The 23,211-nt window shown below is 39.7% G+C and overlaps 1 protein-coding gene across 1 annotated transcript; it reads right to left on the bottom strand.

Moving 5' to 3' along the window:
* Positions 1 to 2,495: 2,495 nt before the first annotated feature.
* LOC140194705 (cell division cycle-associated 7-like protein) lies at positions 2,496 to 23,000 on the bottom strand. Its single transcript, XM_072251961.1, has 11 exons — positions 22,899 to 23,000; positions 22,118 to 22,222; positions 16,381 to 16,503; positions 14,543 to 14,677; positions 13,647 to 13,931; positions 11,543 to 11,617; positions 10,678 to 10,863; positions 9,990 to 10,118; positions 8,925 to 9,074; positions 8,300 to 8,436; positions 2,496 to 3,068 (listed from the first exon to the last, which is right to left on the bottom strand). Exons 1-11 carry the CDS (start codon positions 22,917 to 22,919, stop codon positions 3,041 to 3,043), a joined length of 1,374 nt encoding a protein of 457 aa, XP_072108062.1. The 5' UTR covers positions 22,920 to 23,000; the 3' UTR covers positions 2,496 to 3,040.
* Positions 23,001 to 23,211: the final 211 nt, after the last annotated feature.

The raw sequence follows: 23,211 nt of genomic DNA, 5'->3' as shown, positions 1-23,211 counted from the left end.
CTATAAGGCTAGAACTTGCAGGTGTGAATTGGGATGATGTTTTTGCAGGGAAATGTACTATGGATATGTGGTCGATGTTTACAGATCTCTTGCAGGATGTTAGGGATAAATTTGTCCCGGTGAGGAAGATAAAGAATGGTAGGGTGAAGGAACCATGGGTGACTAGTGAGATCGAAAATCTAGTCAGGTGGAAGAAGGAGCATACATGAGGTTTAGGAAGCAAGGATCAGATGGGTCTATTGAGGAATATAGGGAAGCAAGAAAGGAGCTTAAGAAGGGGCTGAGAAGAGCAAGAAGGGGGCATGAGAAGGCCTTGGTGAGTAGGATAAAGGAAAATCCCAAGGCATTCTTCAATTATGTGAAGAACAAAAGGATGACCGGAGTGAAGGTAGGACCGATTAGAGATAAAGGTGGGAAGATGTGCCTGGAGGCTGTGGAAGTGAGCGAGGTCCTCAATGAATACTTCTCTTCGGTATTCACCAGAGAGAACTTGATGACGGTGAGGACAATACGAGTGAGGTTGATGTTCTGGAGTATGTTGATATTAAGGGAGAGGAGGTGTTGGAGTTGTTAAAATACATTAGGACAGAAAATTCCCCAGGCTGCTCCATGAGGCGAGGGAAGAGATTGCTGAGCCTCTTGCTAGGATCTTTATGTCCTCGTTGTCCACGGGAATGGTACCGGAGGATTGGAGGGAGGTGAATGTTATCCCCTTGTTCAAAAAAGGTAGTAGGAATAGTCCGGGTAATTATAGACCAGTGAGCCTTACATCTGTGGTGGGAAAGCTGTTGGAAAAGATTCTCAGATTCTCTATGGGCATTTAGAGAATCATGATCTGATCAGGGACAGTCAGCATGGCTTTGTGCAGGGTAGATAGTGTCTTAACAAGCCTGATAGAGTTCTTTGAGGAGGGGACCAGGCATATAGATGAGGGTAGTGCAGTGGATGTGATCTATATGGATTTTAGTAAGGCATTTGACAAGGTTCCACACGGTAGGCTTATTCAGAAAGTCAGAAGGCAGAGGGTTGTGGTGGAGGGAGTACATTCAGATTGGAGGATTGTGACTAGTGGTGTCCCACAAGGATGTTTTGGGACCTCTACTTTTCGTGATTTTTATTAACGACCTGGATGTGGGGGTAGAAGGGTGGGTTGGCAAGTTTGCAGATGACAGAAAGGTTGGTGGTGTTGTAGATAGTCTAGAGGATTGTCAAAGATTGCAGAGAGACATTGATAGGATGCAGAAGTGGGCTGAGAAGTGGCAGATGGAGTTCAACCCAGAGAAGTGTGAGGTGGTACACTTCAGAAGGACAAACTCCAAGGTAGAGTAAATGGCAGGATACTTGGAAGTGTGGAGGAGCAGAGGGATCTGGGGGTACATGTCCACAGATCCCTGAAAGTTGCCTCACAGGTACGTAGGGTAGTTAAGAAAGCTTATAGGGTGTTAGCTTTCATAAGTCGAGTGATAGAGTTTAAGAGTCACTATGTAATGATGCAGCTCTATAAAACTCTGGTTAGGTTACACTTGGAGTAGTGTGTCCAGTTCTGGTCGCCTCACTATAGGAAGGAATGGAAAGGGTACAGAGGAGATTTACCAGGGTGCTGCCTGGTTTAGAAAGTATGCATTATGATCAGAGATTAAGGGAGCTAGGGCTTTACTCTTTGAAGAGAAGGAGGATGAGAGGAGACATGATAGAGGTGTACAAGATATTAAGAGGAATAGATAGAGTGGATAGCTAGCGCCTCTTCCCCGGGGCACTGCTCAATACAAGAGGACATGGCTTTAAGGGGTGGGAAGTTCAAGGGGGATATTAGAGGAAGGTTTTTTACTCAGAGAGTGGTTGGTGCGTGGAACGCACTGCCTGAGTCAGTGGTGGAGGCAGATACACTAGTGAAGTTTAAGAGACTACTAGACAGGTATATGGAGGAATTTAAGGTGGGAGGTAGGGTTTGAGGGTCGGCACAACATTGTGGGCCGAAGGGCCTGTTATGTGCTGTACTATTCTATGTTATATCTGCCCCAATGGCCACCCATTTTAATTCCAGTTATTCCCCCTTCTCTAGCCCTGCATCTCTTTCACCAATCAACTTCCCAGCTCTTACTTCACCCCTTCCTCCCAATTTCATTATCATGTTGTGTTTCTTCCTCCCCCACCTAACTCATTTCCTCATCTTTTTTTCTCCAGTCCTGATAAAGGTCTCAGCCCAAAATGTCAACTGTACTCTTTTTCATAGATGCTGCCTGGCCTGCTGAGTTTCTCCAGAATTCTGTGTGTGTAGCTTGCAATTTATAAATAAGCTGTGTTCATTAATATTACAATTTGCCAGCAATACATCCAACATACATTACAAATATAAAGATGACTTTGTAATGTAAGTAAATGCAACTGACAGAAATGTATCCAGGTGACTGCAAGTCTAATGAATTGATTTTAAGGTAAACACATTCATTTTTATTTTATAGTTTGTTTTAATGATTGAACACATTTTTACAACATTCTGTTTAGGCCAGAAATGCAAACTTGCAGACAAAAAAAACTGCACTCAGATTAACAGTCAAATCAAAAATCTAATGCTTTAATGTTTGTGGGTTATCAGACTCATAGCATTAATAGCTTTAACATTTCCAGTTTTAATTATCAATCCTTACGATGTGTAAAGAATGTATCAGACATGTGCATCAACATTATCAGATTATGCACAAGAGGACATTGTATTTAACCCTCATTTAGTGTTAATGTGGTCACTGTAAACAAGATGTTACCACTGAACAGCATAAAATATTTTTTTGCAACCTGGATAATAACATTACAATTAACACCAAAAAACTTAATGGTTTAAACAAAACTTTTCAATTGCTAAACTATATATTTCAAAAAACACAAACTCAACATCCAGACCTTATTTAGCTTCAATAACCAAGTGTTTCCAAGCATCAATTTTGAAGCTAAAAATTAAAGTATGCTTTTATACATGTTTCACTAAGAAAATTAAAATGTAACATTATAAGCAGCTGCATCTTTACAAATCCTAGTTCCTGTTTCAGTCTTCAGTTAGTTGTCTCTGTAAACTAAAATACAAACATTACTCTTCACAGCAAGTAATCAAAATTTCTACCCATTACTAAATTAAGATGAGCTCTGGATAGACAAATGACAAAATGTTGTATTTTGAAAGGGTCTTCAAAAATCTCATTCTTATTGTAGCTTGAGTTACTGTGCTATGGTGGATTCAACTGCAACATTCAAATTCTAGAAGTTTGACATTTCCTTCCAAGATGGAAGCCATTTTGACCCATCATGTTCTTGTCACATATTGAACAATCTAATTATTTCAATACTAATCCATTAATTACTCCCTAAATTCCCCATCAACTGACTCAGATTCTATTACTTGCCTATAAAGTTGCTAATTAACCTATCAACGGATACATCTTTGGAGAAACCACATGGTCTTGGGGATAATGCACAAGCTCCACAGAAACAGCAGCGGAGTTCAGGACTGAACCCAGGTGACTGGCCCCCATGTGGAACTGGTTATACAAACCATACTGCCCTTCCAAGATTTAAATTTAACCCCTTAATTCAGGAACCATGGATATCAGCTGAAGAATTAGCCAATATCCTAGTTGATGGTTGGTTTCAGGAGTCGTCGCCAAATTCAGCAATTCTTTGCATTAATCAAGTTCATATCTTCTTTAGTATCGCCACGGACAAATGATCACAAAACTGTACAGCACAGAAAGAGGCCATTTGGCCCACTTCATCTGTGGCGACATTTTAATCACACCTCCCGCCATTTGTACATAGCACTGTATTCTTTGCGATTTAAGGATTCAATGAGACAGGGTTCAGAGTGGATCCTTCACTATATAACATAAGAGACACTCTTGGATTCTGCATGTTAAAATGTGCATTGGAAATCTGGGCATACTTGAATCAATAGTTAAAAAATTATATGCAGCACAGGTCAAGGTTCAGCTGCATACACTCCAGTCTCTTTGCGCCTAACCTAATGAAGAGAAAAATGTAGAGTGGACAAATCTAATTAGTACTATGTAGAGATTGAAATTTTTGAATGTAGAGAATGTTTTCGCCATCACAATGTTGAGGAATTTATATTATAAATATATAAATCCATATACAGTGGCATGCAAAAGTTTGGGCACCCCTAGTCAAAATTTCTGTTTCTGTGAATAGCTAAGCGAGTAAAAGATAAACGGATCTCCAAAAGTCATTAAGTTAAAGATGAAACATTCTTTTCAACATTTTAAGGAAGACTAGTGTATCATTTTTGTTTTGTACAATTTTTAGAGTGAAAAAAAGGAAAGGAGCACCATGCAAAAGTTTGGGCACCCCAAGAGATTTGAGCTCTCAAATAACTTTTACCAAGGTCTCAGACCTTAGCTAGCTTGTTAGGGCTATGGCTTGTCCATAGTCATCATTAGGAAAGGTCAGGTGATGCAAATTTCAAAGCTTTAGAGATACCCTGACTCCTCAAACCTTGTCCCAACAATCAGTAGCCATGGGCTCCTAAAGCAGCTGCCTAGCACTCTGAAAATTAAAATGAATGATGCCCACAAAGCAGAAGGCTATAAGAAGGTAGCAAAGTGTTTTCAGGTAGCCGTTTCTTCAGTTCGTAATGTAATTAAGAAATGGCAGTTAACAGGAACGGTGGAGATCAAGTTGAGGTCTGGAAGACCAAGACAACTTTCCGAGAGAACTGCTTGTAGGATTGCTAGAAAGGCAAATCAAAACCCCCGTTTGACTGCAAAAGACCTTCAGGAAGATTTAGCAGACTCTGGAGTGGCGGTGCACTGTTCTACTGTGCAGCAACACCTGCACAAATATGACCTTCAGGGAAGAGTCATCAGAAGAAAACCTTTCCTGTGTCCTCACCACAAAATTCAGCATCCGAATTTTGCAAAGGAACATCTAAACAAGCCTGATGCATTTTGGAAACAAGTCCTGTGGACTGATGAAGTTAAAATAGAACTTTCTGGCCGCAATGAGTAAAGGTATGTTTGGAGAAAAAAGGGTGCAGAATTTCATGAAAAGAACATCTCTCCAATTGTTAAGCACAGGGGTGCATCGATCATGCTTTTGGCTTGAGTTGCAGCCAGTGGCACAGGGAACATTTCACTGGTAGAGGGAAGAATGAATTCAATTAAATACCAGCAAATTCTGGAAGCAACATCACATCGTCTGTAAAAAAGCTGAAGATGAAAAGAGAATGGCTTCTACAACAGGATAATGATCCTACACACACCTCAAAATCCACAATGGACTACCTCAAGAGGCACAAGCTGAAGGTTTTGCCATGGCCCTCACAGTCCCCTGACCTAAACACCCTCGAAAATCTATGGATAGATCTCAAAAGAGCAGTGCATGCAAGATGGCCCAAGAATCTCACAGAACTAGAAGCCTTTTGCAAGGAAGAATGGGCAAAAATCCCCCAAACAAGAATTGAAAGACTCTTAGCTGGCTATAGAAAGCGTTTACAAGCTGTGATACTTGTCAAAGGGGGTGTTACTAAGTACTGACCATACAGAGTGCCCAAACTTTTGCTTCGGGCCCTTTTCCTTTTTTGTTATTTTGAAACTGTAAGAGATGGAAATAAAAAGAGTAATCTTGCTTAAAATATTAAAAAAATGTGTCATCTTTAACTTTATGCCTTTTGGAAATCAGATCATCTTTTACTCGCTTAGCTATTCACAGTAACAGAAATTTTGACCGGGGTGCCCGAACTTTTGCACGCAGACAGCCAGGTAAACGATAGCAGTTGTTAAGATAATTAGACAGATGATAGGAAAGTGATAGGTAGATAGTACACCAGTGGATAGGTATAGCAAATAGATGACTTGCAACAAATTTAAGCTTTACACACAAATCAAAGCTATAATGTTAACGACAGGAGAGGAAAATTGTCTAACTACAGAACTTCAAGGTAACATTAAATCTAAGGATAAAGCATTGGGTTTGCCACGGTGGCAGTTAGTGGAGTTGTCTCACAGCACTAAAGACCCAGGTTCAATCCTAACCTATGTGTGAAGTTTGCACATCCTCCCTGTGACTGTGTGGCTTTTCGTCTGCGTTCCAAAGAGTGTGCAAGTGAATGGTAGGGGCTGATTGATGAAAATGTGGTATTAATATACAGATAGTGCATGTTTCCATGCTGTTTAACTCCTGACTTCTATGAAAAAACAGAACGCCTTTGAGGACAGAGTGTCTGGAATTCAAGAAAGGAGAATCAAGACCTGGGGGGGGGGGGGGTGGTGGAAAAAAAAGGTGAAATGAAAACAAAAGTAACAAGCAAAGAACACACAAAACCAATCTGCAAGAACTTCATCAGTATGGGAAAAAGAAAACAAGAGTATTCAATGGAGAGTAAGGGAAATACGAAAGCAGCAAGTAGCTAGTGTTGGTCTTCAGAGGACAAAAAAAAAACCTCCCACAAATTAGCCTTTAATTTGCAAATGAAGATGTAGGAGAAATTAATCAGCCTGCAACATTAATACCAAGCTCCTGAGTATGAGAATATATTGTGATCATCACCTTTCAAAATACAATATACTCTGGAATGCTTCCTGCAAACAGAGGAAACAAATGTAACTCCACTATTTGAAGTAAAGAGAATACAGGGAACTACTAATTATTTCCTGACAATGTTAATTGGGAAAATGTTGGAATGTATAGAAGATGTGATAGCAAATCTTCTAAAGAATTTGGTGCAGTCACTGTAGCTTTACAAATGGGAAATATTTGTCTAATAATGGAGTTTCTTCAAGATCTACACCGAAATAAATGTGGAGTACTTGGGTTTTCAGAAAACTTGGCTAAGGTCCTACACATATGGTGAATAACGTCATAACGCAGGGAACAGGGAGTAATGTATGAATGAAGATTGAAATTCGGTTTAAAAAAATGGAAAACTGATACAGTTGTAAAGCCATGAAGTGACTAGTAGATATTGGAAGGATTGGTTTCACGTTCTTGCTCAGCAGACCAAATTACCACGTTTTCTAAGGACATGAAACTAAATGAGAAAAAGCCCAATGAACAGAATGCAGAAGATTCAAGGACAATAGACAAGCCAAGTAAAATGGGAATCCACATTTGAAGTTATCCACATCAGTAGAGGAAATAAAAATGCTGTTGTTTTTTATTTTTAAATGTTAAGATTGTTTTAGTGTTGATGTTCAAAGTGATTTGCTGTCCTTGTAATCAAATCAGAAAACTGAATGGCAAATGCAACAGGTAGTTGAGAAGGCAGATGATACACTGGCCTTCATTGCTTGATAATTTAAATACAAGATTTCATTGCACTGTTATATAGATACTATAAAGACTTCCAAAAATACTGTATACAATTATGGTGCTACATACAAATATAACTTGGTCTACAGGTGCATCAATGCTTCACTTGACAGCCTCTAGGGTGCAACATCTGTAAAAGTAATACAGAGTGGACTACACCTCGGAGTTCAGAAGGGTGAACAGTGCTTTCACTGAAATGTACCGAGGAATCAAGGGATATGGGGCAAGACGGCATTGTACTGATGTAGAGAACAGCCATAACATTAGTGAGTGGCACATCAGGCTTGAGAAGTTGATTTGAGGGAAAATGAGGGGCCCTGTTAGAGGCAAAATATGGAGAGGATGCAGATACCTTTTACCAGGATACTGCCTGGATTAGTGGTTATGAGCTACTAGGAAAGGCTATTCTCTCTAAGCACTGGAGGCTAAGGGGAGACCTTACAGAGAGTTTTTAAATTATGAGAGGAATACGTATAGTAGACAGTCAGAATTTTTACCCTTGGGGTAGGAACATCAAACACGGGAGCAAATGCTTTTAAGGTTAGTGAGAGAAGCTTTAAGGCAACTTATATATTTTTTTAAATTTTCACTTTCATTCTTCATTTATTCAGAGAGAGTAGTAGGTGCCTGAAATAGGTTTCCAGTAGAATCAGCTACATCGATGTGGTTCCAGAGATTTTCAGATAAGCACACAGGTATGGAATGAAGGGATATCGATGATATATAGGAGGCTTGAAGACTGACACAACAGCATAGACCAAATGGCCTGTCCAGTATCTACTGTACGACTGTACTACAACTGCTGAGGAGATTTATTAGCAGCACGAGCAACATTGCTGAGGTAGGCTGAAAGAGCCCGTTGTGCTATGACTCACACTCCCATGTTCTCATCACTTTTAGGTGGTGAAAGTAATTTGATATGGAAATTAATAAAATCCTAATCGATCCCATTCCCTCACCAATCCAATTGATCCCATTCTCTTACCTTTCTAAATAGGCTTGAACATTGTCATATCCATAAAATTTTGCCAAGTGAACTAGAATCCCAGTGGCACAACGCCCATCCCGACGACGGCAGAAGCTACAATTACAGATGCCTCTGCAAGGAGGGCAGACCCAGTCCTACAAAAAACAAAGTAGTTGCAGCATTACAGAAGAGAGGAGAAATAGTTTCAGTTCCTCGTGGTTACTTACAACTTAAAAGAACTAATTTAATGCACCACAAAATGAAGAAATGCTAATCCAGACCTGGAGCATGCTTTAACCAGCAACATTAATAATGTATGCCAAAAAGCAAACAAGTCTTACCAGCCAGAAGTAGTACAAACTTGTTTTAGGATTCAAAGTAATACGAGACAAATAATTACATGAAAATTCACCCTTAGAAAAGTGTACATATGGAAGCAGCTACATATTGCTCTTGTATTTTATCGGAACTGAATTTAGTAGAATACAACATGCTACCACTATTTCATATGCAGATAGCATAAACTAGCATTTTATCCTTTCAAATAGAAGAATGAGCACATTAATTGTATTGCCATGGAAAATTGTACAGTATCATCTGGCACAATACAGCAAATGTTTTGCGTTTTTATCCATATACATACTGGATTTAAAAGGGCCGATCTCACATTTTCCCCATATCGGTTGCGCAAACAAGGTCCACAAAACTGTCCTCTTACACCAAAACAATCATGATTACGACAGATTGTTTTTGTATCTATTGTCTTCTGTCGACACTGATGGCACGTGCTTCCCTACATGCAGAAAGTGAACATTTTGCCCTTTAATACAATGTTAAAAGAACACGATTCAATTATAAAGTGTGGTATAAAATTATGATTTCCTCAAAAAAAATTTAGCAGACTCCATATTTAGTTATAAAAAAACTATACAAATTATAATCAATTCATTTACAGTAGAATTAAAATTAACTCCATTAATATGTTTAATCAGAGCCAAAGAGCAGCAAAACAGGCCCTTTGGCCCATCTGGTCCATACTGCCCACAGCATTCTCCATGTCATCCCAGTTACCTGCATTTGGCCCATAACCCTCCGAGACCTTCTCCTCAATGTACCTATACAATGTCTCGTAAATATCATAATTGTATCTGCAGCTCAGTTCTGGTACTCATTCCCTTCTGTGTAAAGAAGCTATCTTGCAGATCTCCCTTAAATCGCTTCCCTCTTATCTTCTATCTGGCCCCTATAGTTTTGGACTCTAACCCTGGGGAAAAGATTATGAATGTCCATCTTATTCAAAGACAAAGACAAATGATGATGGAGACAGCAGCCAGAGAACTGGAAATGAATACCAATGAATTGATCCACTTGACCCGAAACAGGAGTGTGTGGGCCATGGCAGTCAAAGCTCAAACTGGGCACGGCACCTGATGATGTTGATCTTATTCATACCCCTCATGATTTTAAACTTCCAGACTCTGGAAAGTCGTATAAACACAATAGGAATATTATGAAACAGACAAAATACAAATAGTTAATGATAAAGAACAGCCATTCCCAAATGAAAGTAGTGCAGCCCTGAAGTTGAATACACATGTGATATACTGACTTATTACCCTGTTAAACATGTAAACAACAAAACAGTGTACTGGCTTCTGGTTTGATAACGATTTGTTCAATGGTGTTACTACAAAAGTCTGAAAATTACCATACAACGATCGTATATTTTATCTTTAACAGTGATGGCAATATTTTCTAAATCCTCTTCTGTGATATCATCAGCAAGTCTGGGCTTACACTTGGAAGATCTTCGCCTCTTTTTCTTTAGGGTTCCATCCTATTAAATGGTGTAAAGAAACAAAATTTAAACCAGAAATTCAAATTAAATAATATTAGAAATAAGTAAACTTAAACTATTCAGACATGCAACCACAAAATCATAGCTATACAATTCTCTATTTTTGCAGCAACTTTTAATCTAAAACTTCATGCGTGTGGGGACCTTTTCTGAATTATTTTCAAAATCTTTGATTTGCTGTTAAAGCACAGATGATGACTAACAATCTTTTTTTTCTACTAATCAGCTTCGGTCTTGGTAGTGGGTTACATTTTTTTAATATAATAAAATGATTATTTTTCAATGTTACAAACTAATTGACTTGTATGAATATAGGGTAAGGAGTCTTTATATGTGATTTAGCTTAATGTACTGACATATATATTTTCTCCTGTACTCTGTATTCTTATATATAAATCAATAAAAATATTGTAAAGAAAACTTCATGGGTGAAAATTTACTGCGAAGGAAATGCTGTAATTATTGTGGTTACTGTAGTTTGTAGTTTGTCATTTTTTGGCAGAGTGCTAAAATAGAAAATCATTTCCAGACCAACTACCTCAACAAAACGATCTGACAAATCAGTTCTGAAGCGGAAGTTTTTCACTTGGTCCATAAGTTTGGTAGGAGAAATCGCCAACTTTTCCACAGAAAAACCCTTAGGAGGCCGCGCACTTCTTGTTGGATTCACACGGCGCTCAATCTTTCCTTCAGAGAAAGTTCTTTTTGGGGTTCGTTTCTGTTTCTGAAAAGATAAAAGATCACTGTACTTAAATAGAGTGGAACAAATAGATACCACATCATGTATACAGCTGAAATCTAACACATAAAAAATCCCGGCAAGGCCCTCTTGGTAAACAATAGCAAATGTTTATATCACAGTATTTTGTTTGTACAGTAAAGATATGTCAGTCGACATGCTTGTCCGGAGTGAGGGTGAAGCTAGTAGCTCTTAATGAAAGCTATGCTTCATGGTAGTCAATCATTTACTGTACATAGATAGTAATTTTATTGAAAAAATGTACACTCTTGCTGCTTTTGTAAAAACCCAATTCACCTCCGACATTCATCTTTCTCCCCTCTCCTATCGGGCAGAAGATACAAAAGCCTGCAAGCACATACTCAAGGATAGTTTCAATCCTGACTATTAAATGGTTCCCAAGTACAATAAAATGGATTCCTGACCTCACCATCTACCTCATTATGATCTTGCACCTTATTGTCTACCTGCACCACATTTTCTCTGCAGCTGTTCCACTTTATTCCACATACAGTTATTAATTGACCTTCTGCTACCCTGATGCACTGTTAATGAACAGATCTATATGAACATTATGCAAAGTATGCTTTCACTGTACCTTGGTACATGTGACAATAATAAACACATTCCAATTGTGGATTGTGGGCAATTAGACAATACTTACTGAAGGTGAAGGAGTCTGTACATTCACTGGAAAGAGTCCAGGGATTGTTTTTAGTTCTGCCATTAGTTTAGCAAGCTAGAAGAAAAATTCAAACAATACTTAAAAAGGCAACAACATCTAAACAAATGCAAGATTAAAATCACAACATATCACCAAGTGCGAGAACCGGAAAATTACACAACAGACAAGAACAAGCTGAACTTGCTTGAAGAGGCAATTTAGCATGTTCCACCAACCACGCATTAAAGCTATGCTTCTCATGTAAAAATGGTTATCTACAAAACAACTACTTTTAGCACCATCTTTAGTTGCATTTTGCAGTGAATTTTAAGTTGTATCCAAAAATATTAAAAGAATGGAGAATTTCACATGCAAAAAAACCAGTGCACAGCAATCATCGCTGTTAAATTATTGTTGTAAAAAATGAACAGAAGATTATAGCAGCTAATTCAGATTGCTGAAGCATGTTTTAGATTTGTTGAAAGTGAAAGGTAAATATATTTGGGTATTTTAAAGATTAGTTATCATATTCATTTGCTAAGATTGGTCATCTTATTTTTTTATGACATAATTACTTAATCACTTCAATACAACACTGTAACTTAAGAACCCCTAGGGACAAGTGATCATAATATGATAGAATTCACCCTGAAATTTGAGAAAAAAATATTATACACACACACACCGCAACCCCCCCCCCCTGAAAGAGGAAGAAGTCTTCTAAAGGCAAGATGACAAGAGAAGCCAAAGCCAACATAAAAGCCAAAGAGTGGGCCTATAACAGATCAAAACTAGTGGGAAGTTGGAAGGACTGTGAAGATTTTAAAAACGAACAGAAGGCAACTAAAAAATAGCTATATGATATATGATAGCTATACGGACAGGAAAGGCATGGAGGGTTATGGGCTGAGTGCAGGTCAGTGGGACTAGGTGAGAGTAAGAGTTCGGCACAGACTAGAAGGGCCGAGATGGCCTGTTTCCGTGCTGTAATTGTTATATAGTTATAAAAAGTCATTAAGGAAAAGATGGAATATGAGAGTAAGGTAGTCAATAACATTAAAGAGAATACAAAAAGTTTCTTCAGATACATAAAGTATAAAAGAGGTGAGAGTGGATACCAGACCACTGGTTAACAATACTGGAGAGGTAGGAATGGATGACAAAGAAATTGCAAACAAACTGTATTTTGCATCAGTCTTTACTGTGGAAGACACTAGCAATATGGTGGAAGTTCCAAGTGTCAGGGGTCATGAAGTGTGTGAAGGTATCATAACTAGAGAGAAGTTTCTTGGGAAACTCTGAAGCTAGATTAAGTCACCTGGGCCAGATGATGTACACCCCGGAGTTCTGAAAGAGAGGGCTGAAGAGATCATGGAGGCATTAGTAATGATGTTTCAAGAATCACTAGATTCTGGATTGGTTCTGGAAGATTGGAAAATTGCATATGACTCCACTCTTCAAGAAGAGAGAGAGGCAAAAGAAAGGAAACTGTAAGCCAGTTAGTCTGACCTCAGTGGCTGGGAAGACACAAAAGGAAGGTGTCAGGTACAGAAAAACCACTCTCCTTTCTGGGATGAAGGTAGTGAAGAACATATATCTTTAAAGTGGTCAGCTTTGTCCCAGCTGGGAATCTCACTGACAACTGAGAACCTTTGCGCATTTTCCTACATAGCAAGATGAAGAGAACAGGGGAAAAAATATTGTAATGTTTGTCAGTATTCACCTTACATTTACACCATCCCATTCAGTGAACAGAAAAACATTCTTATACAAGCTTGAAGTAAATTAAATAGCAGTGGAGGTAACCTGGCTGCAAAAGGCACAAAACTGATTTGTGTGGACTCGCTTTTAGGATTGGCATCTCATCATTGGCAAAAAAAGCAGTCGTTCCACAAATTTTATATAGATACTGTACATAAATGACAGGTCATATCCTCTGGCAAATAAGTTCTGAAAAAGTACAAGGAATCTTGCATACATGACAATTTATAACGGCTTTAATTGGAAGTACTTAAGCTGCTTCTCAGAATTTGTGCTGCTTTTGTCTGATCACAATTACACACTTCATTAACCAAGTATTTTGTAAAGCAGCAACTACACTTACCATCTCTTTATTCTCTTTAATGTTCATAGCTCGCTTTAGCAAAACATTAGATCTCTTCTTCTTTGACCCAGAATCATCATCTGATTCAGATTCAGACATAACCAACTCATGCTCCTTTCTCTTTACTGGCCGCTTTGTGGGGAATTTAAATGCTACACGCAGTCCAAAATGGGTTTTCTTTGGCATTGGTTCCATTTCACTTTCAACAGAAGATACATCATCTTCATCTTCCTCATCACATTCAGTGAAACCTTCATCTTCATCCTCAATTTCTGAATTTGCAGACTGCAATGAAGATATGAACATCAACTAAAATAACACCTACAATATTATGTGAATGCTTTTATGCTAGGGGCCACATTTACGATCTTTAACTTCAGATTCAGATCATTTAATTATCATAGGTACTGCATATTGAAACCTACAATGAAATGCACTGTTTGCACCTACGACCCAAGGATGTGCAAGTGTTGCCACACGTTCTGGCATCACCATGACCTGCCCACGAAGTCCAGCAGAACAACACAAGCCACAACAAAAGAACAACAAGAAAGCAACAAAGTCCCTTTCCTCCCTCACACCCACACAACCCTTCTAGTCTTCCAATCCCAGCAATAAGAAAAATGGAACAGACACAAATGAGTATTTTCAGAAAACAGTTTGATATCCAGTCTATTGCCATTATACCCAAGTCAATGAAACAGATTTACTGAATGGCCAATTCAGTCACATCTATTGTGGTGAGGAGTGGCTGAGGCCAACAAATGAAAATCATTTACACTTGCCACTGTATTAGTAACTAATTTACTAATCAGGAGCAATGTAAGCATTTAAGAGGGCAAACAAAATTAGGAAAGTTTAATTAATGTGTTAATTTGGTCAAATACAGTCCTCACCTTCAAATCCAGCTCACCATGAGCTTCAAAATTATTTGAAGGAAACCCTTCGAAAACATAATCAGTTGAGCAACTATCCTCTGTGAAAATTTCAATCAGCTCTTCTGTGATGTACTTGGACCGAAATTTCAAAACCTGCGAGCAAAAAGTAAAGAAAGAGCAGAGTATGAAGTACAATTAAATCTACATAAACAAGCCACTGAGTCACCAGTAGCTGAAAATACTATTATTTATAAAAAAAAACATTACTAACAGCTTCAACTTTCCTGCAGTCATGAATGTTGATATACCTTGTCCAAAAATAATTAAAACTTAAGATAAAGTTACAAAAATGTCATCATTATACAGACACTGCAAGCTACACAATTCAGCCCTGCCACTTATATAAAAACACACGAAGCAGGCATTATTGGCATGATATTTATCAGCCATCTTATGTTGTCCTGGGTTGGGGGTTGGCACAGGGAGGAGGAGGGGTCTGCAAACAAAGAAAGCTTGTATGACATTTCTGGAGAGCAACTAAGATCTTAGATTCTTCATCACCCAGAATAAAATGAAGTTGCAAGTGTCATTTGTACTGGTGGGGTATTCTCCTAAAACACAAAGGTGTTTGTGTTTGGGATGGGTTGCTAGGGTAGAGTTGCAAGCAGGTATGAAAATGTCACTTAGCAAACTTCTGGACAAGCACACAGATGTTCAGAGAACAAAAGAAAATGGATCATGTGCAGGGAGAAGGCATTAGTTTAATTTGACATTATGGTTGGCCCGGATATTAAGAGTTGAAGGGGACTTCCTACCCTCTATAGTTCTATATACCCCAACCTCTGGAATACATAACATCTGTTGTTTCAATTAAGTATTTCTATTACAATGTAAATGCCTAGTAGCTATAAAGTATCATTAGAGGCTCGCAAAATAAGAAGTCGGCAAAATACGTGATGGCAAGAAAGCAAAAAAGTGCAAATCATTGAGGGGCAACAGGTCAATGATATTTACCATCATGTCCCAAATCCAGAAATAAATTTCTGCTAATTTGAAGTCTAAACAATGTGGATCATTTTGTATAAACACCATCCAGGACAAGGCAGTACACTTGACTGGCACACCATCTTCCACTTAAGGATACATGCTGATTTTGGCTGACTATCATGTGCCATCAAGCACCCCAAAACCTCATCCTTAATGAACTCCAACATCTTACCAACCACTGCAGTCAGGCTAATTCCCCTATAATTTATTTTTACTGCCTCACTCACCTTACTGAGATGGAAAAGACGCACTGCATCTAACTGTACCAGCCTACGGTCCTATCACTGTGGTTCCCATTCCCCTGAAAAATTAGTTTAAACCCTCCCCAACAGCTCTGGAAAACAAAACTTGGTTCCCAGCAATAGAGAAGACTTTGAAGCATGATTTGATTTTAAGCCAAGGTAAAAGTACCTTCAGGCTTCCACAATCATTTGAATGACTGCTACATCCTCACTTCCGCTCAGATAAATAATTAAACTTACAAGTACCCTGACCACTCTGTCATCAATGAACTAGATGTGGCATTGCATTAATGTCTAGGCTCAAAACTAGCAGTTCACTGTACTGCTAGCCTCAACTTACTCAAAAAAGGTCCGGTTAGTGTGAAGAACGCTAAATTTAGGAATTTCCAATCTAAGTGGACTGTTTTGACATAATTACACAAGAATTCACTCATAGTTGCACAAAGCACAAGAACCAGCAGGTTTGATAGTATTAGTGACAAAAATTCACTGCATCTTGAAATACCATTTTTACTAAATGCATCCTTAAAATTTCGAACAAATTACATCCTATTCATCTCTACTCACATTTATGCCCTGGTTAAATTTGTTCTCAGCACAACCAAGTAATGCATTGGATTCTTCATCTGGAAAACCGAAAAACTCTTCATCACTTGGTGCATCAAATATATCCGCCAAAAACTTTGGTATCTGTGAACATAATGAAGTAAGATCAAGTGTGAGAAATTTATCTAGCATACAGGATTTTAACACCTTGACAAGCAAAACTGAAAATGTCTCATTCCAGCAGTCTGGAGAGCTCAACAAAGTTGGCAAAATTAAATCACTATGGTCAACCAAGACCTTTCTGAATAGCACAACAGAGAGGAGAGACCAAGCAGTAAATAAAAGCAAGAGCAGACTTTGATTTTAAGCTGTAGATTACCTGCAAAGAACTAAGAAGTGCATAAAGGTAGAATCAAAATAACAGAAGAGGAAACAGTTTAAATACAGGCCGTTTTAAATTACTGAATACTGGAGCAGGGATTAAAAAGGCTACAATAGAGTTCCAACAAGAAAATAAAAAATTAAATACGGAGATAATACAGTGTGGCAATATAGCTACTGGTAAATTAGGTAAGTGCGAGACCATGCCGAATGATACTCAGAAGTGGAATAGGTACAGATGCAGCACCCAATGGTATCAGAGTGGCAAATAGTGGAGTGGTTGTGGGGAAAAATGTCATTCAGCCGACATACAAAGACAGGAAGTGGAAGGTTGAGTATGGTGCGAATAATGTTCTGAGTTGCATCTACTTAAGCACAAGTATTGTAGGTAAAGCTGAACATAAATTCAGATGTGGAATGAATACGTTGCAGTGAGACTTGGTTGCAGGAAAGGCAGGACTGGCAGCTCAATGTTCCCAGGTTCCATTGTTTTAGACGTGATAGATTGAGAGGGATTAAAGAGGGAGGGAAGGCATTACTAGTCAGGGAAAATGTCACAGCAGTTCAGAGACAGGACAGACTGGAGAACTTGTCTACTGAGGCTATGTGGGTAGAACTGAATCCGAAAGGGACCAGGTTACTGTGATTATATTACAGACAACCTAATAGTTAGCAAGATTTAGAGAAGAACACTCGTAGTGAGATTGCAGACTGTTGCAAGAAACTCAAGGTTGTGATAATAGGTGATTTCAACTTTCCACGTATTGACTGGAACTCTCATACTGTGATTGAGTTTGTCAAATGTGATCAGGAAAGTTTCATTAATCAATATATCTCCCACTAGGGAACAAAAGACAGCACAGATGACAGAGGGGATCAATTTGTCCAGATGCTCCGATGTGTGAGGAGCCAATGAGAAGGTACCTGCTGTGGACCCATGGCTCCAGTAGGCAAACTGGAGAGGATGCAAGTTGTTTCTCGGGCAGGAGTTGATACGGTTCATCGCTAACCACTCAAAACATTTCAACACTCAAGACAAGATGGTTTGATGTTTAATATTGTGGGCACTATTTGCTTTATTTTTGCTGTTTGTGTGATTTGCTCTTTTCTTTGTGCTTTGGGTGTTTGATGTTTTCTTTGAACGGGTTCAATGGTGTTTCTTTGTTTTGTGGCTGTCAGAAGGAAGACCAATCTCGGCTTGTATTCTATATACGTACTTTGAATCTTTGACTTTGATCCTGTTGATGCAAGTGCTACTCTTTGATAGTAACTGAGGCAGGTAACCACGTTCTTTTTAGGCATCGGTATAACTGAAGCCTGCTTGAAGTAGGGGGCTACCTCCGACTGCTGAAGTGAGAGGTTAAAGATCTCAGTGAACACTCCAGCCAGTTGATCAGCACAGGTCCTTAGTACTTGGCTATCTGGGCTGGATGATTTTCATGGATATGCCCTCAGAGACTGAAATCACAGGATCACCGGGGACTGTGGGAGTTAGTGATGGTTCCACCACATTTTGACAGTCAAATCGAGCACAGAAAGCATTGAGCTCATCTGCGAGCAAAGCCCGTGGTCACCCATGTTGTCTGATTTTACTTTATAAAAGGTGATTATTATTTAAGCAATAGTCAAGCCCTGTGGGCATGTGGCCAAGGCGTTCGACTAGTGACCTAAAGGTCGTGAGTTCGAGCCCCAGCTGAGGCAGCGTGTTGTGTCCTTGAGCAAGGAACTTAACCACACAGTGCTCTGCTATGACACTGGTGCCAAGCTGTATCGGCCCTTGCCCTTCCCTTGGACAACATCGGTGTCGTGGAGAGGGGAGACTTGCAGCATGGGCAACTGCCAGTCTTCCATACAACCTTGCCCAGGCCTGCCCCCTGGAGAGTGAAGACTTTCCAGGCGCAGATCCATGGTCTCGCAAGACTAACAGATGCCTTTATTTTATTTTTTAGTTAAGCCCTGTGTTGATGTAAGTTTAGTCCAGAATTGCCACTTCACCTGTGAGATGGCATTCTGGAGATCGTACCTGGACCTTCTGTAATTTTCTTGTTCATTAGACTTGAATACCTCTAATCCAGCCTTCAGATTACTAATCTCATGGTTATCCAGGGAAGACTGAGATAGACTCTGAATGATCCTGTGTGGACACACTCATCTACAAATGTTTTAATAAAGTCTGTTGCAACCATAGTGTATTCATTCAGATCTACAGATGAGACCTTGAATAGGGCCCTGGCCACCAACAATGAAGCAATCCCACAGCCACTCTTCTGCCCCCTGCGACCACCTCTTTGTTGTCCTAATCTCTGGGGCTTTGTACTTTAGCCTCTGTCTGTATGCAGGAAGGAAGAAAGACAGCCAAGTGATCAGATTTACCAAAATGTGATCAGGACGTCGAAAGGTAGGCACCTTATTTTAGAATAACAGTGGTCCAGCGTGCTGGGAACCCTGGTGCTACAGGTTATAAGCTGACAGTAAGTGGACAGGGTTTTCTTCAAACAAGCCTGGTTGAATTACATGACTATGATTTGAAATGTGTCAGGATGGACTGTTTCTTGTTTGGAGATGGCATCGTGTAATATCTCACGCACTTGATTATAGTTGACTGCTGGTGGTTACATAAACTGCTGTCAGGTTTATTGAATTCCCTCAGTAAATAGTACTGACAGCATTTGACCATTAGGTGTTCAAGGTGGGGGAAACATGAGTTTATATGAAACACACACTCCATCTTTTACCCTTCCTGAATCAGCAGTTCGGTCAATCATGTGCATTGAGAAGCCTATGGGTCTGATCGCTGTACCTGCCGGGCTGGGAGTAAGTAAGCCAAGTTTCATTCAAACATAGAACACAACTATCTCTCATTTCCCTCTGATACAGCTATCTTGCCCTCAGGTCCTCAATTCTGTTCTCCAGTGACTGCACATTTGCTAACAAGGTGCCGGGTAGAGAGGAGGTCTCACCCCTCTGTGTTTCAGCCTGGCTTGGAGGTCCCCCTCCTCACTCCCCTGCCTCACTTCCAACCATTGCAATGAATCCTCAACTTTAAAGGTGCCATATCTGCTTGGTTCACCGAGTCCTTCAGAAGGTTGTGAAATCTGTACGTCATTAAGTTGATTTCAAAGTACATTTCTTCGAGGGAAACTACACGCTGCAGATTGCAGTGAGAGTAATTCAAAAGAGATATATTTAAAAGTATTGGACATATCCCATAGAACGTTGCCATGGATCACTGGCGCCATCTTGTAACTATCAGTAGTCTAGTGCAAGGGGCCCCCGACCGTTTTTGTACTGCGAACTGGTTTATTATTGACAATATTCTTGCGGACTGGCTGACCCGGGGGGGGGGGGTTAGGGTTGCTAATGGACAAGAGTAGCAGTCAAATATGTTCAGCTTACCCCGAGAAAGACTACCATGACCATGAAGCCTTGCGTGGGCACCAGTGCGCATGCGTGTACGTGCCGATTTTTTCTACAAATCGTTTTTGGCGATTCTACCCGGGGGGGGGGGGCTGGGGGTTTAATCACAACCAGAATATAGGTGATAAATGGATAATACACTCAATTTCGTTTCTAAAAGGGTCTATCTAACAAATTTAATATTAAACACACAGTGCATATTTTCCTCGCATGAATATAGTGATAAGTCAGTTATCAGGGAAGGACAGGGGAGCTTGAAGTAAGTGTTGAACGAACTTCCAGGTGAAGTGGTAGAGGCAGGTTCAATATTATCATTTAAAGAAAAATTGGATAGGTATATGGACAGGAAAGGAATGGAGGGTTATGGGCTGAATGCAGGTTGGTGGGACTAGGTAAGAGTAGCGTTTGGCACGGACTAGAAGGACAGAGATGGCCTGTTTCTGTTCTGTACTTGTTATATGGTTATACGAGTCACTTATAAGTCAATAGCATCGTAACATTTTAAGTAACGTTTGGATATTAAACACACAGCACATATTTTCCCCGTATGAACATATTAAATCATTGCAACACACCAATATCACTAAATCAGTGGGAGCCCTGGGTTCGTTTCCCTGCAACAAGACGGTGCCATTGAGGGGTGATGGGAGACAGCGATACTCGAAGGGGGTTCCTTATGCTGGTGAACGCAGCAGGCCAGGCAGCATCTCTAGGAAGAGGTGCAGTCGACGTTTCAGGCCGAGACCCTTCGTCAGGACTAGCAAGTCTAATTCTACCAAGTCTAATTTTACAACCCAAATTTAAGCCGCATCAGCACGTTATTTTTATTTGCCCCTAGTCACAACCACCAATTCTTGATGCACGTTCTTCAGCTTTTCTTGGATCTACTCCTTTTCCTCCATGGGGCCTTGCATACCATCATCATGCAGGCGAGGCCATCAAAAGTTCTTGAGATGTGAAAAAATTTCCATCATCTCTCAGCATAGGTTACAATTTCAGAGTACATTTATTATCAAAACTTGTATGCCATATACAACCTTGAGATTAATCTCTTTTTTTTACAGCCAGTGACAAAAGCCAGAGGAAAAAAAAACAAAAGCTCCCATGAAAAGTCCCACGGCACAAAGACGGCCAAACAAATCGTACAAAGGACAAAAAATGTAAACAAACAATACACAGAATGTAAAACTCAGAGTCCCCGAAAGTGAGTCCCGCAGCCATGCAACCAGTTTAGCACTGAGGCGTGTGACGATGACTTCCCACTTGCCTCAGCTGCTCAATGTACAAGCAGCACATCCTTAAACACAATATTCCAAGCAACAATGCCTTACACCAAATGAAACTTCTGAGAGAGAACCACGGAATACAACAGCCAAGTCACAAAGCTAATGAAATTCTGATCAACAGCAATAATTGACTAAACATTTTATGAAATTCTTAAAAGAACAACTTAAATGGCAGGGGTTGCATTCCTACACATGCTTTGCTGTAGTATTCTTCATTTCTAACTGACTTTTGCCAAACTCGTTTTTTTTTTGGGATCTGCTTAGCACCTTTGGAGTAGTTTGAAATCGAGCTATGAGCGCATATTTGACAAACAGACATGCAGATTTATCTTACTGTTTGAGCATGGAGTTTAGTGAGTGACACCCTCTACTAAATCAGAATACTGACAAAACTGAAGTTAAACAAGGAATAGCAACCGCAGAAATATAAAAGCAGAAAGTGCTGTAAACACATTCAGGTTAGGCAGCCTCTGTTTACAATCCACAAATGCTGCCTGATCTGTTGTGCCTTTTCAGCATTTTCTGGTTATTTTTCAGATTTCCAGCACCTGCAGTTTTTCCCTTCTATTTGCATCTACTAGAAGTATACTAAAGAAATAGTCTAATTTCATACAATATTCAACCAAATTCTGAACAACTAAATTATAAAGTCGTTTATACATAGCTCCACTTACATGTTTAAACTGTCCACATTCATTCCCAACATCAGAATCTTCAAAACCCATAAATTCTTCATCATCAGTTTCTGCATTAAAGATGTCTGTAACCATTTTCGACATCTATAAAATGTGAAAAAGTCAACTATTAAATTCTAGAAACATAGTAATGTAAAAATAATTGCAAAAGTGCAATATCAAGGTTTATTAGTAAGAGACTTAATGTAATTATAGTCGTAATTCAGTATTAAGCAAAATGGTATTATTGAGGGAAAACATTGCAAACATTAGTTTTCTTCCTGTTTTTGTTGTGTTTACGTTTAGCGTAAACAAAGATCCAAACACACAACTACTGCGTCCTGTTGGCGATTGTGAAAGAGCACCGAAGAATGACAACGTCGTGATAGTTATATTTATTAAATTGCAAATAGGTCGTTACGAAGAATTCAGTGGCTTTTACAGCTCTTCAGATTGCACCGCCTATTCAGTACGAAAACTCTAATAACACGTGTCACTATTGTGCAGCGTTTTCTTGGGGGCTAAAACATTACTTAACGTATTCACATTTTTCTTGATACGAGGAACCGTGGTTTTAAATTGGAAGCCAAGCTCAGTGGGGTTTCTGACGCTCCAACACTGGAGAAAATGAACTTTAGATATTTCGCGCCATCCCATTCCACGCCGGTGTTATTTACCCGGTAAGAATGCAAAGTTGAAAGGCGAGCAGAAAGTGCAAATTCACGCGATGGGGAGGAAGAATCGCAGGTACAGGCACTCAGAGTGAGTGCAGCGGACTCACCACGCCACGGAGCTGCGCCATGCTGCAGGTTAAATGTCCCGGGAATTGGAGCGCACGGCCGGCGCGCTCAGACACTCGGACAATGGAACCCTGCCGAACAACCGGCCAGCCCCCGGGGGGGGAGCCCAGCGGCGGGTCCTTCGTCCCCGCACCGGCTGCGAGCCTCCTCTCATCACGTTTACACACCTCTGCACGGTTTCCCCAAATATTTATTCCTTTTACACATTTTACTAACCAGTGACTTTTGAATGCTGTGAGTAACCTGGCACTTATCAAACCTTGCCCCCCTGTTCCATAGATGGTATCATCCATC

Source organism: Mobula birostris, chromosome 3 (genome assembly GCF_030028105.1).
Source record: "Mobula birostris isolate sMobBir1 chromosome 3, sMobBir1.hap1, whole genome shotgun sequence".
NCBI classification, from domain to species: Eukaryota; Metazoa; Chordata; class Chondrichthyes; order Myliobatiformes; family Myliobatidae; genus Mobula; species Mobula birostris.
The sequence above is the reverse complement of the archived record's forward strand: the minus strand, read 5'-3'. Positions and strand labels throughout refer to the sequence as shown.

Excerpts from the sequence above, each read along its gene's own strand:
- LOC140194705 (XM_072251961.1), bottom strand. The coding sequence starts at position 22,919 with ATGGCGCAGCTCCGTGGCGTG. Across the intron at positions 14,678-16,380 it reads AATTTAACCAGGGCATAAAT|GTTTTGAAATTTCGGTCCAA; the intron begins GTGAGTAGAGAT and ends TTTTGCTCGCAG. Across the intron at positions 10,864-11,542 it reads TACAGACTCCTTCACCTTCA|AAACAGAAACGAACCCCAAA; the intron begins GTAAGTATTGTC and ends TTATCTTTTCAG.